At 40.2% G+C, this 26,187-nt stretch overlaps 1 protein-coding gene across 5 annotated transcripts; it reads left to right on the forward strand.

The window, feature by feature from the left end:
• On the forward strand, nt 1-25,982 carry LOC104936975 (alsin). Of its 5 annotated transcripts, none has more exons than XM_027290911.1 (42): nt 1-155; nt 351-412; nt 1,729-1,883; nt 2,364-2,524; nt 2,645-2,869; nt 3,038-3,228; nt 3,640-3,672; nt 3,779-3,979; nt 4,161-4,285; nt 4,391-4,626; nt 4,716-4,800; nt 4,998-5,170; nt 6,812-6,980; nt 7,904-8,000; nt 8,132-8,209; nt 9,119-9,346; nt 9,866-10,037; nt 10,653-10,848; nt 11,498-11,563; nt 12,160-12,319; nt 12,625-12,756; nt 13,340-13,468; nt 13,650-13,673; nt 14,950-15,020; nt 15,760-15,826; nt 15,995-16,173; nt 16,526-16,591; nt 16,748-16,846; nt 17,416-17,580; nt 17,821-17,932; nt 18,542-18,619; nt 18,989-19,128; nt 19,356-19,508; nt 19,624-19,738; nt 20,231-20,388; nt 20,584-20,682; nt 20,827-21,006; nt 21,167-21,212; nt 21,334-21,395; nt 22,350-22,499; nt 22,605-22,701; nt 23,632-25,980. In XM_027290911.1, the coding sequence occupies exons 3-42, from the start codon at nt 1,864-1,866 to the stop codon at nt 23,668-23,670; spliced, it is 4,977 nt and encodes a 1,658-aa protein (XP_027146712.1). In that variant the 5' UTR covers nt 1-155; nt 351-412; nt 1,729-1,863; the 3' UTR covers nt 23,671-25,980. The 5 variants fall into 5 exon arrangements, with proteins under 5 accessions (XP_027146712.1, XP_019133101.2, XP_019133103.2 ...); XM_019277556.2 differs by having other exon boundaries at nt 3-155; nt 19,353-19,508; XM_027290910.1 differs by having other exon boundaries at nt 147-264; nt 19,353-19,508; nt 23,632-25,982.
• The last annotated feature ends 205 nt before the right edge of the window (nt 25,983-26,187 follow it).

The following is a 26,187-nucleotide window of genomic DNA, read 5'->3' on the forward strand; positions in this document are numbered from 1 at the left end:
TTTCACAGCGCTGCACTGATTTGAGCGTGTTAAAAAAAAAAATGCCATAGCTCAGTGTTAGTGCCGTGACAGTTACACACAGTCACCCGGACTCATTCACACTTCACGTGCCACGAATCCTCGAGACATTCCCCCCGAGCTCAAACCGGCGGTTGGTAAGTTTAGTTAGCCTGTTTAGCATTGAGCTAACCAACTTCAGTTTACTCGCTTTGCCCTCACTTATATTGACAAAACACGACTTTCATGCTTTGTTTCAAGCTGAAGGTACAATTCATTACATGTAACAGTGCGTACTTAATGTTTAGGACTATCTGCATTTTAACTCTGTGACGTTCATGTTTGCTGTTTAGAGGCTAATCTGTGGTTTCTGTGTGTAACTGACGTGATTACGGCCTCTGTGTTTATGAGACAGGTGAGTAATGTTTGATCACACTGTAACTATTACTCCAGTACTGTACTTGTACTTGTAGCCTACAGTACTTTACTACAGTACTTTATGTTTCTAACTCCATTACATTAAGTTGTCAGCTTTTTTTTATTTTTGTTGTTGTTCTAACTAATAACTGTTAAATTATGATATACAGCAACTTCATTAGGTACACTTGTACAATCCAATGTAATCCAATGTAATCCAATACAACAGCTCTGCCATAATCTGCTTGATTACTGTAATTCCCTGCCCTGGCATCAGTCAGAAATAAATAAACCTGTCTCATCTCCAGCTCTTCCAAAACTCAAAGAGACATGATCACATCACTCATATTCTGGCTTCCTTACACCAGATTTTACTGATTACTTATAAAGCCCAGAGAGGTCTTGCCCCAGGTTATTGCCTTTTGTGTTATTTACTCTTTAGTGTCAATTTAATGGCATTTAGTGCCAGACGTTCCTGCTCGTTCCCTGAGATCCTCGCATGTGTCGTTCTTGGTTGTTCCTCAATCAAGATTTGTCAGGGCTCCAAGACTCTGGCATACTATGATAGACTGCTATCTGGGTTGCAAACACTGTGTCAGCTTTTAAATTGCTTTTCAAAATTGCTATACAGTATATCTATAAAAGGGCCTTTTATGTTCTATTTTTGATTTATTGCTTTTAACTTATTGTTATTGTGGTTATTGAGGTTTGTTTTATTATCTTTATTGTAAAGCACTTTGTAAGGTGCCATATAAATAAAGTTTAATATTATTACTACTACTTTTGCAAAGCTTATCATTTTCAGTTTTTGTTTACACTGTCAGAGAGGTATTAATCTAACATCTGGATATTTCAGGAGGAGCAGACTTCTCTAATGGTTTTACCGGTATTGAGTTATTGTGACATAGTGCAATCACAGGTCATATGAATCAAGTAAAGATAGGAAGAAACTGCTTGTGGTCTCAGTGGAACTATTACAAACTAGATCAGCCTGAAGGGTTTGGCAACATGACTGAAATGAATATCACAAGAGCGTGAAAGTTCATTGTTGAACTTGGAAACAGTGGTGTTAATTAATTATCTTAACGTGAGGTTTCTCAGTGAACTGATAAAGACTGTAAGGCACGGTTAAAAGCCTTGGATGATGACATCAAACTATGATGATAATATCACAATAATAACACACATATTTCCAATATACATGTATGATTCGAAACAACTAATGTCCGTCTTTATCTTACACGCCACATGTCATGTTAGTCAAATAATGTTCATTTGTTATTGTTATTTTTTGTGTGTGTGTCTTTTACAAAGAACAACACCTGAAGTCAGATGAACCAAAGGGGTGTCAAAACAGGACAGAAGTGAGTGAACAGAAGACAAGAGCTCTGGAGAAATGATGATATTAAAGATGCCTTCACTGTCCCGTGGAAAGGAGAGTCGGAAGTGATGGAGAACAAAGAGGAGAGGTAAACTCACACACACAAACACACATACCAGTTTAAGTGACAAACTAATTAAAGTTGGTTAATAATGTTTGTCGGTAGTATAGGTTTATGTTAGAAATGGGTTAAACTTAAAGTAAAACAAATTATCCGGATATATCAACCTCACTAACTTGCTTCACTATAAATATACTAAACTCCATGACAGGCTGCAGTGATATCAGACCAACATCAGAAATGTCTTCATCAGTGTTCTGCCTCTGCACTGCAGCTGTGTCCTCCCTCAAAACATAACCGCGTGTCAAGGCCTGTGGGTGCTGAAGCAATTATTGGCTGATGGATAAATGAGATGAAATTTAATCTAAATTTGCAGAGGACTCATGATTGTGTCCTTAAACCACAACTCAGCCTCAACATTAGAACATTACCAGGTTACTAAATACTAGCTACTAGTATTTTAATTAGAACATTTATACCGTAACATATTTGTGTGTGTTATTGCAGCCCTGCAGATGAGCACGCCCACACACTTCCAGAGCGAGGATTGCTTCACATCTGGCAGTCAGCAGGCCTCAGTTTGCAGCCATGTCCAGAGAGAGTGCTCCTGTCCAGGCCTGTTCTGCAGGCCGCCCTGGGAGAACACCATGGACTCCTGCTGACACAGGGTGAGCATGAGTGTGATAAAACAAGGCTGTTTTTAATTTAAATTCTTGATATTATTACTATGCTATTAAAATGCTAAACTAACTCTTGGCTCGAAATCTAAAGTCGTTGCTGTGTTTCAGGTGGTATGGTATATTCATTTGGAGAGCTGTTGTGGAGAGATCTGAGCATCCCGGTGTCTGCTCCACTGCTGGAGGTCTCTCTGCTGGGGAAGACCGTCGTTCGTGTGGCTGCCGGTGGCTTTCACTGTGGAGCGCTGAATGAGCAGGGTAACGTCTACATGTGGGGGGAGAACACTGCAGGACAGTGTGGGCTGAATGAGAGGGCCACAGCCACAAGCATCACAGGTTGGTCAACACCTTACCTTCTCTGTTGGGAGGTACGCCTCCTACTTTTGTTTCTTCTGGATGTTTTTCTTTAAAGATGTCTTGTCCTTTCACTTATTTAGTCAATTAATATACAGATTTGTCAATCAATACATGTCGGGGTAACATAAAAGCTTTGTAAAATGTCAGTTTCAGAGCCGTGCCCGGTCTCTGTGGTGGACAGCGATGTCGTTCCACCAGCAGTGGTTCGGGTTGTGGATCTGGCCTTTGGACGGGAACACAGCCTGGCTCTGTCGGCCCAGAATGAGGTGTGGGCGTGGGGGAGCGGCTGCCAGCTCGGCCTGGTGACCAGCACCTTTCCTGTATGGAGACCACAGAAGGTAAGTTTGTGCAAAGATCGAGGAATTTTAACATTCAAAATTAAAACAAATGTCAAAATCAAAGCTATGTGGATATTGAAAGTATTAAAAGTATGAATCCTTAATCCTTAAAAGTGTTTTTTTGTGTGTTCTTGTGAGACATAACTGTAGATAGAGCTTATAGCTGATGATCCTTAACACTAGCTGTCGGTACTCGTGGTCATAGATATAGTTTCTATTTCGTTCTATTCTTATCTTCTACACATTTGATCATTTATTCTCTTTAAGTTTGTACTTATTCTGTCCTTGAGCTGCCATAAGACCCAAATTTTCCTCCTGGGTTAAAGATTGTCTTGTCTTGTCTTGTCTTGCCTTGTCTTTTAATTCAATAATCGCATTTGTGTTGTTGTGTTATTTCCATCTATGTTACAGGTGGAGCATTTGGCAGGCAGACATGTCATTCAGGTAGTTTCTCTTCCTGATATATTCATTACTATGTTTCCACATATATACAAAAATACCATCTCTATTGATTGATTGATTGATTGATTGATTGATTGATTTCCCACAGGTGGCTTGTGGTGCCTATCATAGCCTGGCCCTGGTTCGTAGTTTACCGCCACAGAACTACAATACCCAGAATCATTCTGAAAAGAGGGAGCGAGGCCAGTCACCTCACTGCTTAGTCATGGAGAGAGAGGGGCCAGTTGCTGTTGATGGTGGTCACTATTGTCCACTGGGTGTGGAGCTGACTGAAGGCATGACTGGCGAGGTAAATTTACTCCAGGAACTTACTCATTCTTGTGTCGTCTGGTATCACAGGATCTTTGATTTACAGACGTTTTTTCAGCAGCTATAGCACTGTATCACCATGTTCTTTTCTGTAAATATCTGTGCTCATCTAAGAGGTTCAGCTTTTTCAGTTGATGCCAGTCTTTGGTTTGCACTCCCAGGCTTCTCCCAGAAGAAGAGGCCCCAGACGAAGACTCCAACCTGGGGGAAGATCAGCTGGCAGCAGCCCCGGCTCTACAACTGGCTTATGTCCATTTTCTGAAGATGGCAAAACAAACACTAAACAGTACGATACTACATTACTCTGGGTCTCTCTTTTATACCTCAATTTTTATGTTTTTGTATTTCAGTTTTTCTCCCTGCTCTCCGCTTTCCCTCCATTGCAAAACAGGAAGAATCTTCCAGTTGGCACCAAGTTTGAGTCCGATGGGCCTGCTGACCCTCTCACACAGACAGACAGCAGCCCCAAGTCCCAGCCACCGTCCGGCTGGGGATCCAATAAGAACTCTGCTTTCGCAGATGAAACAGCACTTCAGAACCTCCTCCAGAAACTCTCAAGTCATTCTCTGGAGATGCATCACACCCCCGGGCCTGGAGACAGCGACTCACTGAGCAGTTACACTTCAGGTTGGTAATTAGGTCCTGGTTATCTTATTCAAATAATTTTTTACTATTTTTTCATTTCTTGGTTTTTTGTTTGTGTGTCTTCTCTCCAGATGACAGCTGGGTTTCCTCAACTCCTTCCACAGATCTGACTTCCAGTTACAAAGAAGATTCACCAGTTAAGAGTCAAACCAACAAGTAAGACCAAGTTTAGTTGACAAACATTTGCTTGGTCAATAATTTGTCTTTTATTAGTCTGTCTTTAATCTTTTAAAAGCTTTTTTTTTTTTTTAGCTTTGCAATTACCAAAGTGGATTTCTAATGTAAATAAACATACCAAGATGATTCTCATCTACAATGTATTTACCCTCTGTCTTTGACCTTCTTTCCTCCAGTAACAGTGGAGCCACAGTGTCATACCCGGTGTGTTTGGAAGACGTTCGTCTTTGTCTTGAGGCGGAGAAACAGGCGCTGAAGGGGCAGAAGAGCTCCAGTCTCACAAATATAAACCAGAAGGGGAAAGCAGCAGCAAACAGGAGACGCTCCCTGCCTGGAACACCCACCCGTGGTAAGGATAGTGGGGTGTGAACAACATGGCTGCAACGTTTTTGGGAAACATGCTTACTTACTTTCTTGCCAAGAGTTAAGTGAGAAGATTGATACCCCGAACAAAGAATGTGTGATCAAAAGCTGAGCATCATGACTGGACGAAGCTGTTCAGCAAGCAGTACTACATCTTGTAACACTACAACTTCTTTTATTTACTATCATTAATTTAACTATTAAGTTTTTTCCCCCTGTTTTCGGTCTTTGTGCTAAGCTAACTTTCTCCAGCTTCATTTTAGGTGTACATATAAGAGATTGCTATCGACCTTCTCATCTAAACAAATAAGCACATTTTACCAAAATGTAACTATTTCTTTGATTTGAGGCTGCACCCACAAAGCTGGAAGTTACAGCAATGACAGGAAAACAGGCAGAAATAGAGAGAACAGCAAAGCCAAATGTTCTGAAACCCAATGAATGTTAGCATCATACTGACTGTGGAGGCTCTGTGGATACCAGGATCCAACTAACTAACAATTATGACTGTAGTTCCACTCTTCGTCATCATAATTCATTGTGCCAAAAGGCAAAATTTGCCACCACAGACTGGACAAATGCAAATTATCTGGTACCAGCAAAGTAAACAATGTCTGAAGAGCCTGGCTAACAAGGAACAAGTATATAAATGTTATCTCCAGCAGAAACACACACCCTAACCCTTTCATTTTGACACACACAACAATAATGGGTTCTCCTTAATCTGACGTTATATGCTCATATGATAAAATTTGTCAGCAATGTTTGCTTTTCCTGAGGTAACATGATAATTAACTAGTTATCAGGAGAAAATGACTTAGCATAAAAGTCAGAAAGTCTCTTTGTCACAGTATAACTTGTTTGGCCTAAGCCAAATGTGACGAGAGTTGTGACGCATTGATCCTTCTCATGGTTCAGTTAACCACTTCAGGCATCGATAGTGCCACAAAAGACGAGCAGACAGACAGAGACACATAATTTTTAGGGAAATCAGTGATTAGCAAATGCAGAAAACTAACTTCTCATTTTCTGTTTCAGGGGTGTCAAAATGAAAGTTTCTCAGCAGACAACACAGATTTCTTGTGTCATCTTTGTGTATTTATTAAATATCGAACAGCACTAAACACTTTATAACCTTTGTGAAACTGTGCGGATGAGCAGAATGGTTTATCACAACTCATCTCATGTTGAGGATCTTTAAAATTAAGCTTTTTCTTTAGTTGTTCCTCCTCTCTTCTGTAGTCGTTGCTGTGATTTCCTGCTCTGTTTGCTCACTTCACCTTGACAGATTTACAAAGCTCTCTGCTGCCTATTTTGTTTATATAGCTCGAGATGTCTGGGTGTGTTCATACCAAACCTGTTTATATGTTTGCCCATGTGAAAATTACAGTGTGATCTCTGGTGCAGTTTGCAGAGAACGCAACACAGACCAGCCACAGACTTATGTTATACTTGTGACCCGTTGTCTCCTTCCTCTGTTTGTTGTTGCTGTTGTTACGCTTGACAGATGAAATGGATTTGCAGTCTTGACAGATGCTCAAATCTTAACTAGTAGGTGATGGTTCAGTTGGTTGAAGCAACAGCGTTACCAGGATTTTTCCATTAGATCATGTGTTTTTCCTTTCAGGGTCTCCACGGAGACGGCGGCCGCATGCCTGCAGGCCATCTCCGGCTGGTTGGACCCAAGCCGCAGCACCAGAGGAGGCCGGAGACGGGCTGCCGTCTCTGGAGACAGAAGTGTGGAGCTGGGGCCGCGGGTCTGAGGGACAATTGGGACACGGAGATCAGCTTGCCAGGTACAAACACACAAACACATAATATACCCCGGCTTGCCTAAATTTATTCTTCTACATTAGCAGAAATCGTTAATCGAATAAAAATGATTTCTTTTGATATCAAAGTTTGTTCTGCAACTGATTTGGAGTTTCAGTCTCTGCTGGCGCAATTTAGAATGAATCAGTTGTAGTCTTGTTACATTTTGGATTAATCACTTAAAAAAAGACACTGAATAAACTTTAAATGTAAGTACATGTACTTTGGCTAACCTCCTCTAATTTTAACATAAGTATCACAATGGAATATTACGTTATTAACACATTTACATGTATTGAGTTCTTTATCCAACCTGGAAACCTCTTAAAACTTTGTGTGACTACATAAAAAGACACAAAAAAAGAAACTTAATGTCTACCCAGAACCCAAGCTTAGAGAAATATATCATGAATTTCCATAAAAGCTACCACTACTAACTACTGATAAAGAAGCTGTCAAAACATTTCAACGTCTTGTCTTTGCACAGAAAACATTGGTCTTTTTTATTTTTTTAAAATACATGCCAATACCAGTTACGTCAAGCAACACAGAACAGATCGAGCTGGCTGGAAGTCAGACACAGACACATCACAGAGAATCCAGTTGATTTTCAAAATAGAACACTTTGTGCAGACTCCCGATTGAAAACAGACAAAAGGGAAACAATCTAACTATGTAGCCATCTTACTCATGATAGACGCACGTAAACCAGGAAAAATTTGCAAATCTGAGCAAGTTGACAAAGTCTGGTCATCAAAACATGCTTCTGAAATGCTTCTGGTGGTGTTTGAGGCTGTGTAGACAACAGAGCAAAACAGTATCGCAGAGACAGATAGTCTAAAATGCCTCCTTTGTAACAAGCTGTTATAGTGTGTGTGCTTGTGTGCTTGTGTGTGTGTGTGAACAGACTCCAGCCTCTGTGTATCAAGTCTTTGACGGGACAGGAGGTGATCCAAGTTGCCGCAGGGTCGCATCATTCACTGGCTCTCACTGCTCAGTGCCAGGTAACATGCTCGTGCCTTACCTTAACTTAAAGTCTAACGTCAAGCTTTAAACTAGGTCTCATACAACACTGTGAAGAAATAACCTATAAGAGCACATACACACATCAGCTAACTTACCTTGTGTTTCACAGGTGTTCTCGTGGGGCAGCAACATGTGTGGACAGCTCGGCCACGTCAACAATCCTGTCACTGTACCCCAACATGCGAAGGTACAGCAATCTGTCTGTCATGTCTCTTCTTTCAGTCATTAGAACTCAACTAACAACTAATATCTTCATTACTTATTCACTGTCATAAATTCAGTCATTCATACAGTCAGTCAGTAAATAAATACACTTATTCGGTGGATGAAGATTGTATTGTAAAACATACTTGTTGACATGAGTGTTGGAGAAAAGAAGTCAGAGTCTGGGTGTAAATCTGGGCCTCTTATCGAACACGTAACTACAACAACGGTGAGGACCTACGGCAGTCTTGAAAGGTCCAAAAAATATTTGAAGAAATAAACCCGAGTTTGCTCCTGAGCCGAACTGAAGAGTGGCTCATTCATCTTTATACACCAGCTCGCTCCTACGCCCTCTCTACACCACGCTCAGAATTAATGGTATCAGCACTTCGGTTCTTTAATATTTGAATTTCCTGATTGCTATTTTTTTGCACATCTAGACAACATATTAGTCCATTCTGGCGCAATTTACAATCTCAGGCCCCACCTTCAGAGGGGCATTTCCTCTATGCCGTTATGTGCACCATGGCCTGATTCAGGACTTTTTGTAAGCCTGCAGCACCTCAGGGCCTCTTTTCTTTCTGCTTCAAAGATGCTGAGGCTGTTTCTTTGGCTCAGAGGATTATTATATATAATGATTTTATTATTATTATTATTATTATTATTATATTATTATTATATTATTATCTCTGAGAAGTCTCATTTATTGTTCCCAAGTTCATGCTTGAATATTTAGAACACAAAGTATTTTTAATGCAAACAAATATATTATAATGTATATAAAATATATAGTAAAGAAAGATATGAATTTAGATGTTTTTATATTAATCACGTTGTAGTTGCACTAACAGATCCACATCTTCTATGATTTGTCCCTATCCGGCCGCTGTAGCTCTCTGATGGTCTTCGAGTTTGGGACGTGTCCGCTGGTCAGAGCCACTCCCTCCTCCTGGCTGATGGAGACTGCGTCCAGCCGGTCCTGTTATACTGTGGCCAGCAGCAGGAGCAAATGTCCACGCACAGCAAGAGGTCACAACAGAGTCAAAGGTCATGCCAGAGGTCACCCAGCAGAGCGGAGAGTTATACAGTCAGACCCACCCTGCTGCCCGTCTCCATGGAGGTTTGTATCTCCAAAACAAAACAGCACTGACAGTAAGGAGGATGATGGGTGGGGCTCTTTTTCAACTGCAACACTGGAGCGTGCTTATTAAGTTATGTGTGCGGTATTAGTAGGAATCTGTAATTAAATAACAGATAACATATATCACAACAAGACAGCGTCGTTTGGTGCCATTTTTTAAATAAGGTGGTCGAAAGAAAGTCAGAGAAAGCTTAGAAACATTACATACATCAAAAGCAATGTACAGAAATCAGAAAACTTTATAATGAGTTATTACACGGCTTTATTGAATACTCAGACCTCTGCTGGGAATAACAGGATGGATTCATGGACCACTGCTGACACAATAAAATCATTTTTAAATCAAAAGGTTTTCCAGAATGATTTCTCTTCTAAGTAGCTGTGCAGTGAACAGTATAATGCGCAGCAGAGCACTATTGCGAAATAATCCCTAACAGGGTGTTGTTTCGTGTCTGGGTTACTTAATGTATGACTAACATTGGTTTCTTCTCTGTGTAGATGAATTACATTAGTAGTGTGTGCAGCGGTGGTCAGACCTGTGCAGTGTTGGCAGACCAGAACGTCATGGGTTTTATCTCCGCTATCCACGAGCTGGCCTCCAGAGAGAGGCAGTTCTACTGCTGGTTGAGCAGTGTCAGGAAGATCCTCCTCACACCGCTCCGTAACAGAGGTGAGAGGGCCTCTGTACTGTCTCCACCTTTGTGAGCACCAGTTGTGGTGTATTTTGTGTTTTGAATATGTTCCTCTTAATGTGAATAAAAACTTGGTGGCAAATACAAAGATCTGTGCAAAAGATGCAACAAATTATCTGCAAAAGTTCCTTAAAAGCACAGGCAGACACAGGTTTATTTCTTCTTACTGGTTATTTTGAAGGCTTCTCTTTCTCCAAATCCACTGTGAAAACTGAACACTGTTAACAAAAATATTTTTCATAAGCTTAACATAAACAATACCATGCACAGCATGTGGAATAACATTTTGCAAAGTGAAATACAGACAAACCAAACAAAATACCTCGCTGGCTGCAGGCTACGAACAGGGAATAGTCTTCAGAGGGTCACATAAAAACAAAGCCTGTTGGGGCACCCCTATACTTTGCACGTAGAATAATACCTAGTGTATCAGAGTTAAAAGTTCTTACTGCAGCAACCTGGGTTTGATTCCAGCCCGGGGCCTTTGCTGCATATCGTCCCTCCTCTCTCCCCTAAATTTCTTGTCCATCACTAAAAATATTAAGGATAACAAACGTGTGTGTGTGTGCGTGTGCGTGTGTTCTCCTCCACAGAGAGTGCATGTCCGTTCTTAGGCGAGCCGTGCACTCATCTCTTCTTCTCTCTCTGTGAGAGTTTTGTTCATCTGAGCACCTTGATTGGTCGACACTCCACATCACTCAGCTACTTCCTGCGTGATGTGCAGGGCTGTGACGTCACTTCCCTTCTCCTGCTGACACACACGGAGCATTTTCTGGACATTTATAAAGAGTAAGCTCACACTGTATTTATTAATACATTTTTTTAATTGCACATATGCAGTTTTCATTTGTTTTTAGTCAGTGTTTTATTCCCAGTGTCATTCTTTACGTGTGCTTTGTTCCTCTCATTTACTTCATTTCACTATTTCTTGTTTATTTTCTTGCCAGTTTTATCCAGAAACATTATTATTTTCTCATTCAACACAAATCACTTTACAAGGCAAATACCGTGGCTGTAATTATTTAACATATGTAAAGTTTGATTAAATAACAGCTCATATTCGACTCATTCATGCAGTTACTTCTCTTTGAGCTTCTTAGAAAGATTTTGATCATTCTGTTTTGTGGATTTCAGACACAAACCAGGAAGGTGGAACTGTTTTACCAGAGGAAATTAGTCTGTTTAAAGTGTTTGATATTGCTTTTAATGTTTAATGTCTAATGTGTTTTTAGTGTAATATCTTATATTGTTTTGATGATTTGATGTACTTCTTTGTAAAGTGTCTTTGAGTACCCTGAAAAGCGCTTTTAAATAAAATGTATTATTATTATTATTAGAGTCTGATGGTAGCATTACTTTAAGTCTTAAGAATACTTCTCATATGAGACAGAGAAAAAAAATGAAAACACAAATGTCCTCTCTGTGTCCGTCTCTCCAGGTATTGTTCTTCAGTAGGTAACTTTCAGGTGATGGGCGGATTCCAGTCACTCCATAAACTCTCACAGTAAGTTAAGCTCCTTCTTACATGGTGGGAGTAGCAGTCTGTTGTTGAAGCTGTTTAAGGCCTCCACAGTCTCATGCAGGAGTTGAGGGGAGTTGTTCATGATGGATGTCAGCTTTGCTAACATCCTCCTCTCCCCTACTTCCTCTATGGAGTCCATGACAGAGCTAAGTCTTTCTGTCCTTCTTTGTGCTTCCCCCGCCTCAGCAGACGACTGCGTAGAATATGCCACCACATATTTATGTTTTTATTTGAGGAGTGCCGCTCACATAGACTCCTCATTCATATTAAGGAGACATCTGCAAGTGCCTCCAGCAACAGTGCTTTTTTTCTCTCTGTCTAAACATGGCTTTAATGTTAGCAGAAGAAGATTCACCATTCCGATGTTTATGCTAAATAACCAGCTCATTTGTTTTTCTCCTTAACAAACCATGAACTTAAATCACATCTCTTCATCAGCAAACCATACGACGTTCAGAATGCAAATACATACAGCTTCAGTGAAGTGAAAGCAGACATGTTTAGATGAAAATATTGAAGATCACTGAGTCCTCTGAGCGACTTTTTTCTCTTTGTGTCCCTGTGTATTTTTTTTCTAGTGAGTGTTTAGGCTCTCAGCAGACCATGCTCGCTCAGCTGTGTGCATCAGAGCAGTCCGTCACTGGTGATGTTGATCTGGTTTCGTTGTTGTACTGGCCTCTGCAGCAGCTCCACCAGTACAGCCGAGTCCTCCTTAAACTGGCAGCCTGTTACGATGTGGTGAGGAGGAGGAAACTCTTCTTGCTTCTTCTTTCTGTTTTAACTTTTACTATGAGTTTGTAATTTAATTATTTAGCAGTAAGTAAAATATTTTTAACTGGGATATCCTTATTTTCTACTATTCTAATAACAAATTTAGAGAACCTTGCAGTCTTGGCAGATGTTTGAACTGTCTTGTGTTCTTTGTTGTCCTCATATTCAGTACAGAGGAACAGAAGATATTTAACTGTCTCTTCCTCATTTCACTAGCAGAATTAAAATGGTCTGACTTGAATCTCTCTCTCTTTCTCGTTCCTCTCACCCAGTTAACCACAGAGTATCAGTGCCTCCATCATGGCTGTAGTCAGTATGAGTCTCTGTCTTTGTCCCTGCTGAGGAGGAAGAAGGAGGCTGAAACCACGTTCCTCTTCTGGAAAACCCATTCTGGAAAAACTACTGTGAGCACAACCCTGTGTTAAGTTATTTAAACCTTCTGATTGTACAATTTAGGAGAGAAAACATTAAGCAATGTTACGATGCGTAGAAGACAAAGAGAGTATGCTTTTGAAACTATTTGTTTCTTAAGCTACTGTTCTTAGGGATAACAACAAGTTTTACCACTACAAGACCTCTGGATTACCTGATAGCTGAGCTTTTGGTCAAGATTAATGTTGTGGTTATAGTCTGCAAGTTTGATCAAGCAAGATGGCGCAACTTAGAGTAAAACAAAAGCACATAGTGGTATTATATTTGTCCACTAGCTGCAGTAATCACAGAGAAAATAGATATTTTCAATAGTAAATATTTACAATTTAGTGCCATCATGTATCCCCAAAATAACTTTTGTAAAACAAAATGGAATGGAATAATTGACAACAATGATATGCATATAAAAGTTAATTTGATCATTAAACTACAAATGTGATGATTGTCTTCACTGGCTAGTTCACTCTACTGAATCAACTCACTTGGTTAATGGAGGCAGGAGTTTTGTTTTTGTTTGTCAGGTCTCATGTGTTGTACGTGTCGTTTGTTCATCAGGAGGTTCTCCGTCTCCCACATCGTCGCGTGGTGTGTGAAAGCAGTAACCGATCTCTGACTCTGCAGAACGCCGGGCGGTTCTCCAACCACTGGTTCATGCTGTTCAATGACTCACTGGTGCACACACAGGTACACACACACACACACACACACACACACACACACATGCAAACACACAGAAAAGCTGTACACAATTAGCCAAATCCTCAGGATCCTTATCAGACAAAGTTTCACAGGATTTGTATGCGTGTCTCTTGTCTTCCTGGTGTTTTGCAGATAAAGTTTATATTTGTATGTTTCAATCACTCAGGGTGCCATTCCCTCTCAGAGTCTTGTAAGTATATCTGACATCAGTTTAACCAGCTTCACCAGTTTAACCACACTGAGCTTTGTGCTGCAGCAGCATGGGTGTTCTGGCCTGGCCTCTGCTCAGTGCTTACACTCTGACAGGTTTACATGGGATTACTGTAGCAAGCAAATAAATAAATATTAACACAGGACGTAATGTAATGTTAAAGGAGCTGTTAGCCCTGCCCATGCAGATAGGAGTTATACAGTCTTTAGTAGGCACATCTAGCTCAGACTAATGTAGCTCAGTCCAAATCTTCTTTCATGGAGGTGTTTCTTCAACCGTTAACATTGCAGATGTCCTGTGTTAACATTTATTTTGTACATTTTTTCCTGGTGGCTGAACCTGAGCTTTAGCTGCTACCAAACAGGCCGCTGTGTGTGTGGATTTACAAACTTCTTTGTAACAGTGACATTTCGCCAATTAGTGGTGAAAATGGATAAGTAGCTCATAGGTTAACGGATGCAACCCACCACTGATCCAAGGTACAACGACATCACCAGCTCTAAACAAGAAGATGTGCGATGAGGACATATTTAATGTCGCCTTTCTCCGTGTGTTTCTTTTCCTGAACCTTGACTAAATGTTTGTCTTCTTCTCTGTTTGGTGTGTTCATTGACAGCAGATAGTAGTGAAACCTGTCCTGTTTCTGTCTCTGTGTGGTTTTGGGTTCATGTGTTGTGTTGTATAGTAGACATTTGACATGATGTTGATACTGCATTGTACACATATGTAAATTTATATTTAGTAGTCAAGCTTTGTTTCAAGTTAAATTGGACGAAATTACACTCAAAGAAGCATTTCAGAGGTTCTTGTGTATAATCAATAAATCACATATACTTTGCATTCTATCTCTGAAGTGTGCTGGAGATTTTTTTTGCCTTCAAGCATCCTTTTAGTTTTTTTTAGTCTATTCCAGTAAAAATCAACCTGGGGACCTGAAACTAACTCGAGATGAGTCTGATCTGGTTTTGTTTCATTCACTTTCAATATTAAAACAGAAGTGAAATACCACAAAGGTCAAACCTTCACAGAGGAAACTATTGACAAATATGTGATTTAAAAAAAAAAAAACATAATCAGGAAGTGGTGTACGCTGACATCCTAATCAGCATTCCTCACTTGCGCATACAGTGCACGAGGTTACATTGCCAATGTTTTGTGTAACTTCAAGTTATTCACCAGAATATTAAAGAGACGTTTAAAGAGGCAATGGTGTGATCATAAAATACATGAACTGCTGCTCCATCTCTCTCTGCAGTTCTCTACACATCATGTCTATCCTCTCACCTGTCTGTGGGTGAAACCAGTGACTGAAGACAGCAGCGGACTGTGAGTACTATGAATGTCAAAGTTAACATGACTAGTGCTAATAAAGTGTCACGGTGAATAATGAACATACCTCACCTCACTCATCCCCACATATGCAGTAATGTTGCAGCCTCGTTTGGACACAATGTGATGTCACCCTCAGGTCTGAAGGTCTTTTTGAATCCTAAATTTTCAGTTCATCACTCAGAAAATCTGTACTAGGCAGTCGATTCACTCATAGATTGAGCTGAAGCATTTTCCCAGGGACACATTTTTAGACAAGTGAAAGTCGTTCTCTTTGACTTTTTGACAGAACATCCAGTTTCTAGTGGCTACAAGATAAACTGCATTCAAATCACTTCACCACGGGTGAACATTTATTCTCTGTGTTTGCTTGTTGCTTGGATGGTATCTGAGTCGTCTGTGTTTTTGTCACAGATTCAAAAAATCATTTTTATGTGATAGTTAGAACATCTTGATTGTTCTTGAGACACGTCGAGTCTATGACCAGATGCTAACCTGCTTAAAACTAAATTCTGAGAAGGGATATCTATCTGTCAGATTTTTTAAGTAAATGTCCCAAAAGCATGAGTAAGTGAATTCTTGTTTCAAATGATCAAAACATCTTCCATCACTTTGCTTTCTGCATTATTAACCCTCATATAATTATTAGTAGAAACTAATTTGTTCAGTTCTACATTGTACTTTTTTATTGTATACATATCATGTTTATTATCATCCCTGTGTTGTTTGTCTTCAGTTATGCCATCAAAATTATTTGTCCAGAGGAAAGTTTCACCATTGTGGCCTCGACACCACAAGAGAAGGTATGTTTATGGTTTATGCACTTACCTATTGCAGCTCTGTTGTTGTTAATTTGAGTTTTGTTTAGTTAGGATGCACTGAAATTAAAATATTTCATTCTCTCATGATCTTAAATTCAGAATTATCTGCTCCTATTTCTTATTTCTCTTTTGTTTCCTCTCCCACTCCAGAACAAGTGGTTACGATCTGTTAATCAGGCTGTGGATCAGGTGCTGGGTGGTGGAGGTCAGGGGTCATCGCCAGGGGTGGCGGGAATGTCTCGCACAGCGTCCTACTCGTTCACAGGAGAGGGTCGCTTCAAAGAGGCCCAGTACACCGGGAGCTGGCTGGCAGGACGAGTTCATGGCAGGTTAGAGAACATTTGTGTTTGTTCCTGTGCTTGCCTATCTCACCTCCAATAATGTAATGTTTGCATATAGGTGTGTTCATAACATTTGTTTGGCTTTAAAGATAGATATTGGTGTGTACTTGAATGCACCAAATTCAAAGGAAGACTAGTGAACCTGTTGCCAGGTCAAACTGTACCTTCAGCACAACACAGTGGTTTCAGGATGACGACAGTGACAGTAGTTCACCTCTCAAATCAGTAGAGACCTGTTTGGAAGAGGAAATGAGTGACGTCAGCATGAACTGTGATTAAATGACCACAGAGTGTAAAACTGCAAATAGTTGGATAATAAACATATATTTGCCTTTTACAGAGGCACAATGAAGTGGCCAGATGGACGGACCTACAGCGGGAACTTTAAGAATGGACTGGAGGACGGGTATGTACACCCAGAGACAGAAAATAGAACAGTTAAATTTTCAGTCTTATTATGTTATATGCCTGAAACAGTGAAGCCAACGTTTTTTTGTTATTTACAAGTAAAAATTCAACTGTTTTCTTGACATTTCAGTTCAATTGTTATTTTTCTTTCCAGCTATGGAGAGTGCATAATACCTAACAAAGTGCTGAATAAGCCAGACAGCTACCAAGGACACTGGAAAGATGGCAAGATCCATGGTTTCGGCAAGTACAAGTCAGTACACTTTTATTTCTACTGTAGGTAGTACTAAGTACAGGGTAGCTTAGGACACATGCCCTGTATGTAAATTGTTTGTACAAAGTCACAGAGGTCACATCAGCATAGGTAAAATCAACACTGAGTATTTTTAGTCTTTCAGTCTTTAGTGGGAGTTAAAGTTGGCCAGAAGGCTGCAGAACGGCATTCTGCTACCCCCATCCCCATGTAAGTGCAATAATATATGACATCCTGAGTATATGGATGATTAACATTAACTGCGCACATATGTTAGCTTCATTAGCTGAATGCTCAGTGTGTTTAGCTATCAGTGTTGAAGCAGCCACACTTAAGTAAGTTTAGTTTTGATTTGTTTGATCAAATGGTTGGTGGTATAGGAAAAGGAAAATACCATTTTATTTTAATATTTAGCCATATTTATTCATTTATTTATTTAGGAACGCTACATGATCTCCCCACAGAAATGTATTTTGAATGGGAATCGAACCCACAACTCCAACAGTTTTACTGCCTTGTTCTGCACATGAACATGTGTGTATTCAAGTCTCTGTGGGTCCTACCTATAGGTATGCCAGTGGCGAGGTCTACGAGGGCTGTTTCTGTGATGGGCAGCGGCACGGTTACGGCATGCTGGGCTCCGGTAAACTGGCCAAGAAGTCCTCCAGCGTTTTCATTGGCCACTGGGTCCATGACAGGAAGACAGGATACGGAGTCTATGATGACATCACCAGGTAAATAACATATATAAGATTTACTAGCTGTAGTGTACACTCATACCTATGAAAGGTTAGTTTTGTTACAGTTTAATCAAATCAGTCTCCAGTGACATGGGGAAATATTGACAATACAGTGAAGAGACACAAACATCCACACTTTCCACACTGAGTATATTTATTGGGAGATTAATAATCAGCACAGTTTGTTGTCATGGTCAAGTAAACCATACGTCACTGCTCTTGTGTCCTTCCCAGAGGTGAGAAGTACATGGGACTGTGGTTGGACGAGCAACGACATGGCAGTGCTATGGTTGTCACCCAGCACGGTGTGTACTTTGAAGGGACCTTCAGAGACAACAAGATGAGTGTAAGTTCACCCTTTGTGCATCAACTGCATTGATTTGTTTCACTGAAAACAAAGTGAAAAATATCATCTGCAAGCTATTTACAGTTTGTACTTCTATGTGACCTGAAACAAAGGGCTGGAAAGTTTCTGAAAATGTTTTTTTATGCGTTGATTAAAACTTTCTTAGGGTAGTATATTTTACTTATATATGCTTGTTACGAGCTCTTGTAGCAAAAGGAAGTAGCATAAAGCCAGCAGTATTTGGTAAAAAATGAAATTTGGATTAATTAAAATACAACAAAAAGAAGTAATTTAAGCTATAAGGGAAACAAGGGGTGGGTCTAAGTTATCTAAGGAAACCAAAAAGGAAAATAAAAAAAATCTCTAACTAATAATCTATCTATCTAATAACCAGAAAACACAGAGAAACAGCTCCCCTAAAGCTCGTGCTTCTAACAAAAACATTTCCTGGTGTGTGCAAATCACACTCCTCATGTCATCGGCGTAACATTTCGACCTCCTACAACAGAAGAAACACCAGAAATCTGGTCAGAGATCTGACATCATGAAACTAAACAAATGTAGTCTATTGAAACAGTAAAGGTTGATGCAGTGTGTGTTTTCTATCAGGGTCCGGGTCTGTTGGTGTCAGATGACGACACAGCTTTCCACGGGGAGTTTTCCGATGACTGGACTATCAACGGGAAGGTAGAAAGCATCTCTGTCTCCTCTTATCTGTTTGTCATGCTCTCTGTTGATTCTTGTCCATAAAGTTATATTGACGATCTCAAATGAGCTTTACAACTTTGTAATGTAATGTAGGCAGGGTGCACTGGGCAAACGGCTAGTGAATGTTCAAATCTTACCAGCCACTCAATAGATTGTTTTGTTGGCTTGTAAGTGAAGCAAGTCTACCAGCCATAGAATATTTTATCACCATTATGCTGGCAGCGTCTACACTAACCTTTTTAACAGATACCATTTCTGTTTTTAAACAATCTGTCACACAAGTCAAGAGGTTATATGAATAAAAATTTAATTCAATACGTTCGTTACTCTCCTTCTTTTCTTCTTCAGGGTGTTTTATCTCTGGCTAATGGTGACTGCCTGGAGGGCCTGTTCAGTGGAGAGTGGACCGCAGGACTAAAGGTGGTTGGAACGTACACCAAACCACAATTCGTCGATGAAGCAGAAAACAAAGAGAGAAACAGCCTCCTGTAAGTATTAATTTGTACACTTTTAAACCGAGTTTCTACACAGAAAAACTCACTTCTCTCAACAGGCTGTTTCTAAAGCGAGTTTGTGCTGTTTGGTGTTTTTGTGCATGAATGTTCAGGTGTGTGTTGTTGGTGTTATTGGAAACATGGCAAGTATATTCATGTCTGAGACAGAGTCGTGTCGTGTTTCACACATTTCATGTTGTGTTTGTTAAAATGTGCAGCAGGTTGGGTCAGTATGCGGTGCCAGCTGGTCAGAGGTGGATCTGTGTGTTTGATGAATGTTGGAGTCGACTCGGTTGTGATGCTGCTGGGAGAGGAGAGAGGACTGTAGCCTGGGAAAACATCGCTGTTACTATAACGACTGCGCGACGACAGAGGTACACACAGCAACACACGCACACACACACACAGAGGTTAATGTAAATGGTTTCATACATTTCTTAGATATACAGCTGTATATTGATTGAAGTGACTGTGTGTTTCTGTTTGTAGCCCGGACCTCAGCAGGTCTCAGAACAAAGTGTTGGAGTGTTTGGAGTTTATTCCTCAACACGGAGAACCAGTGACCACCGCAAACTATGACAACATACGAAGATACCTCATCAAGGTACAAGTGGCTTTGTAAATGTACATTGAGGAACTGCCCACGCAGTCTTTCACAGAGTACATTAGAGGACAGCCACTTCGTCTATCACGGGCAAACTTTAACCAACCAGATGAACAAACTATAAAACAGTCAAACTTTTACCAAAGTGCGGAAGAAGAATGAAGTCTTCAGTGTTGTTCTTTGTTCTTCGTTCAGTAAAGAAACCCTCTACGCTAACCTCTTTAGCAGCCACCATCACACACTTTGCGTTAAACCACGCCTGTAGTTCATGCCATAGCTGCCAGTAGTTCCTCATAGGATGCTGATTGGCTGGGACACAAGCACATAGTTTAAAACTAGTTTTGTGATCGTGTGAGTTCAGCTGCCTCACAAAGTTACAATAATAAAAGTGCCTTAAAAAAGTGCCAGTACTGCTTTAGCCTCAGACTGGAAATGTGTTCATCTGCAGTTTTGTTTGTGTAATACTTCACCGTGTCTGTGTTTGTACGTCAGGCATGTGAGACTCCTCTCCACCCTCTGGGCTGGCTGGTGGAGACGTTGGTGACTGTCTACAGGATGACTTACGTTGGCGTGGGATCCAACCGCAGGCTGCTCAGGCAGGCGGTCCAGGAGGTTCAGGCCTACCTCACACATTTCTACAGCATCGTCCGGTACATTCAAGTTCTGAATCCTCTTTTTTTGTTCTTCACATTCAGCCTTTGTAGATCTCTCAAGCTCTGTTCTCAGCCTCTGAACTCGTGTGGTGCATTGATTATTCAGCACAAGACTGGACTGGTGTGGCTTCAGATTTTATATTAACATGAACAAACCTCTTGCTAATAAGTAAAACAAAATTTTACCTGCAGGTTTCTGTTTCCACGGTTACCAGATGATGGAGACATCATCCCGGACCCCCCTGCATCTCCATCTAAAGGCAGATGCAACTCTAACACAGCAGAGCAGGGGTGAGTGTCCACACACACACACACACACACACACACACATACACATACAGTATAAAATGGCCAGTATCTAAACAGATACAACTCATCTCTCTTCCTCTCCTCCTCCTCCTTCTCCTCCTTCTCCTCGACCTTGTTGTCCACCAGTGTTATGGTGGTGAGCTGCTCCTCTCTGCTCCTCCCTCTGCTGCTCCCTCGACTCTACCCTCCTCTCTTTACCCTGTACTGCCTGCAGGAGGAGCCAGAGGAGGCCCAGTACTGGGAGCACATCCTGCGACTCAACAAACAGCCAGACCAGTCGCTGCTCAGCTTCCTGGGCGTTCAGGAGTGAGTCTGCACATGGTGTTGAATTTAACAGTGTAGTTCTGGTTGTTGGTAACCAGGATTTTAAATGTATCTGTGTGCTGACAGAGAGTGTGTTAGACCAGATATTCTCCCTCACACACACATGCACTTTTGTTGTTACAGTCTGTGTTTTCTCTTGCAGGAAGTTCTGGCCTGTGTGGATGTCGATTCTAGGAGAGAAAAAGCAGGTCAGATACTAAATGTACTACGATAACATTTCCATCATTCACACACATAAATGATCACCTGTGAAGTGTGTGTCTCTTCTGTGTTATCCTCTATAACTGCTTCTCTTTACTTTTATCACAGATTGTGTCGAGCAGCAAAGACGCCTGCTTTGTTTCCGCTGTGGAGACACTCCAACAGATCAGGTAGCTGCCGTGTGACCTTTTTTTCAGAATCAGATTTATTGCCAAGTAGATTTTGACTTACAAGGAATTTGTTTTGGTGTAATTGCTGCATAATAAACAAACATTGGGGGGGTAGGCGAATTTTCAGGAGTTTTCGGGGGGATATGGGCCGTCAAATATGCAATTTACTTTATGGAAGAAAAAGAAAAACACGTAAAAAAAATAAATAAATAAACATACGAAATTCAATAGGGCCTCGCACCGCGTGCTCGGGCCCTAATTACAGTAATATCAGTCAATGTCACGTGACCTGGTACAGTGTCGATACAGTGCGGTTAGCAGGAATCCCATCCAGACTGTCATGTTATCTCAAAACACTTTCCATATAGACCAAGCATATAGACTCTTTATGATATTATTTACAAGAGACCATGAGCAAACACCTGGTGATGGTGGCGAGGAAAAACTTCCTTTAAGACGCAAAAACCTCGAGCAGAACCCGACTCGTGGTGGGTGGCCATCTGCCGCAACCAGTTGAGTCAGAGGGGCGAGGGGAGGATAGAGAGAGAGTCCAAGTTCTCGGTCCGTACCAAACTTAATACAGCAGAATTTAGTTTATTTGCCCTGAATGATGCCTGACAGGTAGTACTTGTACCTGGAGTCACTCATAACAAACTTCAAAAGTCGAACCCTTGACTGATAGACGTGGTGCAGTTTAGTGGTGAATCTTGAGATACATAGTCTAGGATGGCCTTCTAAAACCTTTTGGGGGAAACTTTTGAATTATTGACTCATAACCGTTTTTCCTGTCAGAACTGAAGAGGTCGTTCAGTTCTACCCCAAGTGCTGCAAAATTCACTCCTCACCTGATGTGACAAGACCTGACAGACACAACGCAGAAACTTTGGACACAACTTTGGAGTTAAAAGTGTTATCGTGTGTAAATAAAAAGTTTTTGTCTCCCCACACATGCAGCACCACCTTCACTCCGTCAGACAAACTCCTCGTCATCCAGAAGACGTTTGAGGAGTTGACCCAGGAAGTAAAACCTATGCTGGCTGGCAACTTTCTGTGGTGCATGGATGACCTGCTCCCGCTCTTCCTCTATGTGGTGCTCAGAGCGAGGTGTGTTATCACACACACACTTTGTTTAGCACACAGCTAATGCAGATACTCTGTACACGTTCAGTCGTGAGTGACTGAACATGTTTTTGCTGTTCTGCTCTCCAGGATCAGAAACCTGGGAGCTGAGGTCAACATGATAGAAGACTTAATGGATGCCAACGTTCAGCATGGAGAGCTGGGACTGATGTTCACTACACTGAAGGTGGGACCTCCCAACACACACACACACACACAGATTCTTTTACACACAGTGAAAAGTTAAAAATAAATTACGCCTTAACGACCAGTAATCCTTCTCAAAGTCTTGAACTTGGTCCACAGTTGGAAGCAAATGTAGACGACAACTCAGCAATCTCTCAAAAATCTCAAAAATCTGAAGCCACACATGATGTTCATGGGTCACACACACACACTTTAGCTCTGGTGGCTGCCACGCACACTGAACACATCGCATCCATTCTAGGGGTCGACCAATACGGATTTTTTTATGGACGATGCCGATACCAATTTTTTTGACACAGCCTTAGCCGATGACCGAATGTGCTGCCGATTTTTTTGAGCCGATATTGCATGATAACAAATGTTACACATGTCTCAATTTAACCAAAATAAGAAACATTTATTTACAAAATTAACACATGTACTTTAAGTTTCTGCTCTAAAAACAAGCAGCATGTTTGGTGCGTTATCATTATCATTAGCGCGATTAAATATTCAACCACGCATAAACCTTTTCTCCAATCATACTTCTAAAAGCTCTTCATGAGGTGGAGCAGCGCACACACACACCGCCTGTGGATGTCTGTTAATCAGGCCGGAAAAATAAATAAATCGGCGAGCGCACCCGCGCATCGGCCGATGGCGATACCAGTGACAGGACTGTTGGATTGAAGATCTGTGTGAATATAAAGGAGCTCTGGTTATAAAACCATCTCAAATCTTTTCAATTCTCCATGCTCACCCTTCAGGTCATACTTTATCTTTTCATTTGATGCTAATTCATTAGTCCATCTAGGTGCTGGTACATATTTCCATTGCATGGCTGCACACAGTTATACAGACTTTCTAGCTGACATAATTTATTCATCATCAGTCACTTAATAATCAATTATTTTTGTTTACTCTGCCGCAGGCCTGCTACATTCAGATCCAGCAGGAGTCGACTATTTAAGAGTTGACGGGACGACACCACACAGTGTCTAAACAGCAATGAAAGCACTGCCAGAACAAACACCAGTCCTACCAGCAGCATTCCACTGGAGGTCACTGGGAAGCTGCACAGCAGAGGGCGGCAGAGGGAGGGGAGAGCGTTACTCCTTCACCTTCTATCAGACAGGAAAATTAAATCTGACTCCTCATTCACTGTTTATTCTTTTTAGTATTACAGTGCGCCAAAGTTCTCATAGGAAAGTAAACAGCGCCCTCTTCAGAACGAGTTACAAAACTGGATTATTATTTAGTTACTGTAGATATTCAGTATTGGCCCATCACGAACAGTACAGATTTCATTACTTTACAGTATTTTTACTTTACAGTCTACAAAGTCAGGTCTATGCTGCACTATGTCACAGGTTTTAAAGTGAACGTGAGCAGCGAGTAATGATGTAAATATTTTATTAGTGGTCGAGCATCTCGAGGGGAACTTATGGTTTTAACGTTGTGATTTCTATCTTTCCAAGTGTTTAACTTCACAGTGAAACCGTTGAATGAATCCAAGTATTCTCTCTCCAAACACAGTAAAAGTGCTGAAAAAACTATTGAAAATTTAACAAAGCTAACAGTGCAGGTATCAACACTCGTAGCAAATGTACAAATTATATGAAAATGTTTTACTGTGTTTGCAAAATCCTTCGTTTCCAATTTATTTAGACTGTTTCACATCATTGAATTAAGCAGAGTTTAAATGTCACACTAAACAGACCAACAGTTTATTGAGGCTGTTTGAATCATTTTTATTTATTTTATTTTTTAACACTCCTGAGCTACAAAGCCAACCAATATTCATAACTAATGTAGAGTAAATTCAGCAGAAGGACGTTAAACACAGAGGGAAATTATTTTGTACTTTAAGAGAATTAATGAGGGAATACTGATGAGCTAAAGGAAATTTTTATTCCTCTGGTGATGTTTCATGTAGTTTGTTTTTCTCTGGAGCGCATATGAACAAGTCTGAGCACTTTTAATGTTGCACTTTTCACCAGTTTAAGTACCTCCACCCTGAGCAGGATTTAACTTCAAGCATTAATTCACATTTCAAAACATATTCACTATTTTCTTAGGGACTACTGCACTTACTTAAATGATTGTATGTCATGATTGTCTATCACTGTTTTAGTTTAGACCTTGGTGCAGATTTAGATTTAGTTTTACTTTTTAGTCTTCATCTTGTTTTTATCCTTTAAATCCATCTGTATGTGTAAAATGACTATTGTAGGGACACAAAAGTAATGTTTTTCACTTATATTTTAATTATTCTGGCAAAAGAAAAAGTTTATGATCACTATTTGGCATGATCTGCCATTTTTAGCTCCCATATCTGTTACAACCTCAACAGTCGTCATGCGATTTATCGCTTTTGAACCTGAGAGAGAGCGTCACATCACTTTCTGATTAATTCTGCTGCTTAATTTATTTATTAGTAGAATGTAATTTAAATTATTTATCAGAGATTTGAAAGTATAAACCAGCAGTGGTGGTAAATACACTGAGAATTATCAAGACTGTCAAGATTTAGATCAAGTGTCATACAACATTATTTGTTTAGATTAGAGCAGCTGCAATTATGTCATGTTATTGAACATCTGATTTTTATGTCGTCAGGAATAAAACAAACAAAAAGTGCCAAAAAAAAAAAATCAGCTGTTAGATTAAAAACCAGATTTTTTTTCTCTCTTTTAATTCTTTAATCATTTCACCGTTACTGAAGTTGTATTTATTGTTTCACTCAGACCTGCATGTGTCGGCACAGTCGATTTAAATATTTGTTTTCTCTTTTTGCTATAACACCATTGCAGTGTCGTGTCGTGTAATAGAGATGTAACAACTGAGGATGGATGACACATTTAGCTGACCTCGCTGGCCTCCTTTGATTCCAGGTTAAAGGACTGAACAGATGTTTTGCATGTCTTGGCCCGTTATCAACACTTTGTCAACCATTTGTTTACACGTGGTTATGATTTCTAACGAGGTCAGATGTGACATAAAACACAACATGGGCTGAAACATGCAAAACACATCATGATCTTTTGTTTCTTTGAGGTTTCAGACTATGAGGCTATAACCTGACTGAAGTTTATGACTTGAGTTTATTATTTTTCTAACTAAGTTTATATTTTTGTAACTTCATACATTTATAGGAAGAGATGATTACAGGGCAACTGGTTGCAGAATGTTATTTAGTTTTGCTGGTTAAAATAATTGAGATAGGAAATGAGAAAATATGTTTATAAAAAAAAAGGGGGCAATAAATTTGGTTTAATTCTTTAAATGTCTCCTGATTTTATTTCTCATCTCTTGTGATAATTTTACACAACAGATTAAAATGTTCACGTTTGCTGCTCAGACCACATAATTTGTCTTTGATAGCTAACATCCAAACTTGAAACTTGAAGTCCAAGAATTAATTAATATTTTTGGCTTCTTGTTTGAACAGGCTTAAATTAAAGGATTAGGGATAAAGATACTTTAA

This window comes from Larimichthys crocea, chromosome XVIII (assembly GCF_000972845.2).
Source record: "Larimichthys crocea isolate SSNF chromosome XVIII, L_crocea_2.0, whole genome shotgun sequence".
Classification (NCBI taxonomy): Eukaryota; Metazoa; Chordata; class Actinopteri; family Sciaenidae; genus Larimichthys; species Larimichthys crocea.

Excerpts from the sequence above, each read along its gene's own strand:
- LOC104936975 (XM_019277556.2), top strand. The coding sequence starts at position 1,864 with ATGGAGAACAAAGAGGAGAG. Across the intron at positions 6,981-7,903 it reads CACGGAGATCAGCTTGCCAG|ACTCCAGCCTCTGTGTATCA; the intron begins GTACAAACACAC and ends GTGTGTGAACAG. Across the intron at positions 16,174-16,525 it reads GCAGGACGAGTTCATGGCAG|AGGCACAATGAAGTGGCCAG; the intron begins GTTAGAGAACAT and ends TGCCTTTTACAG.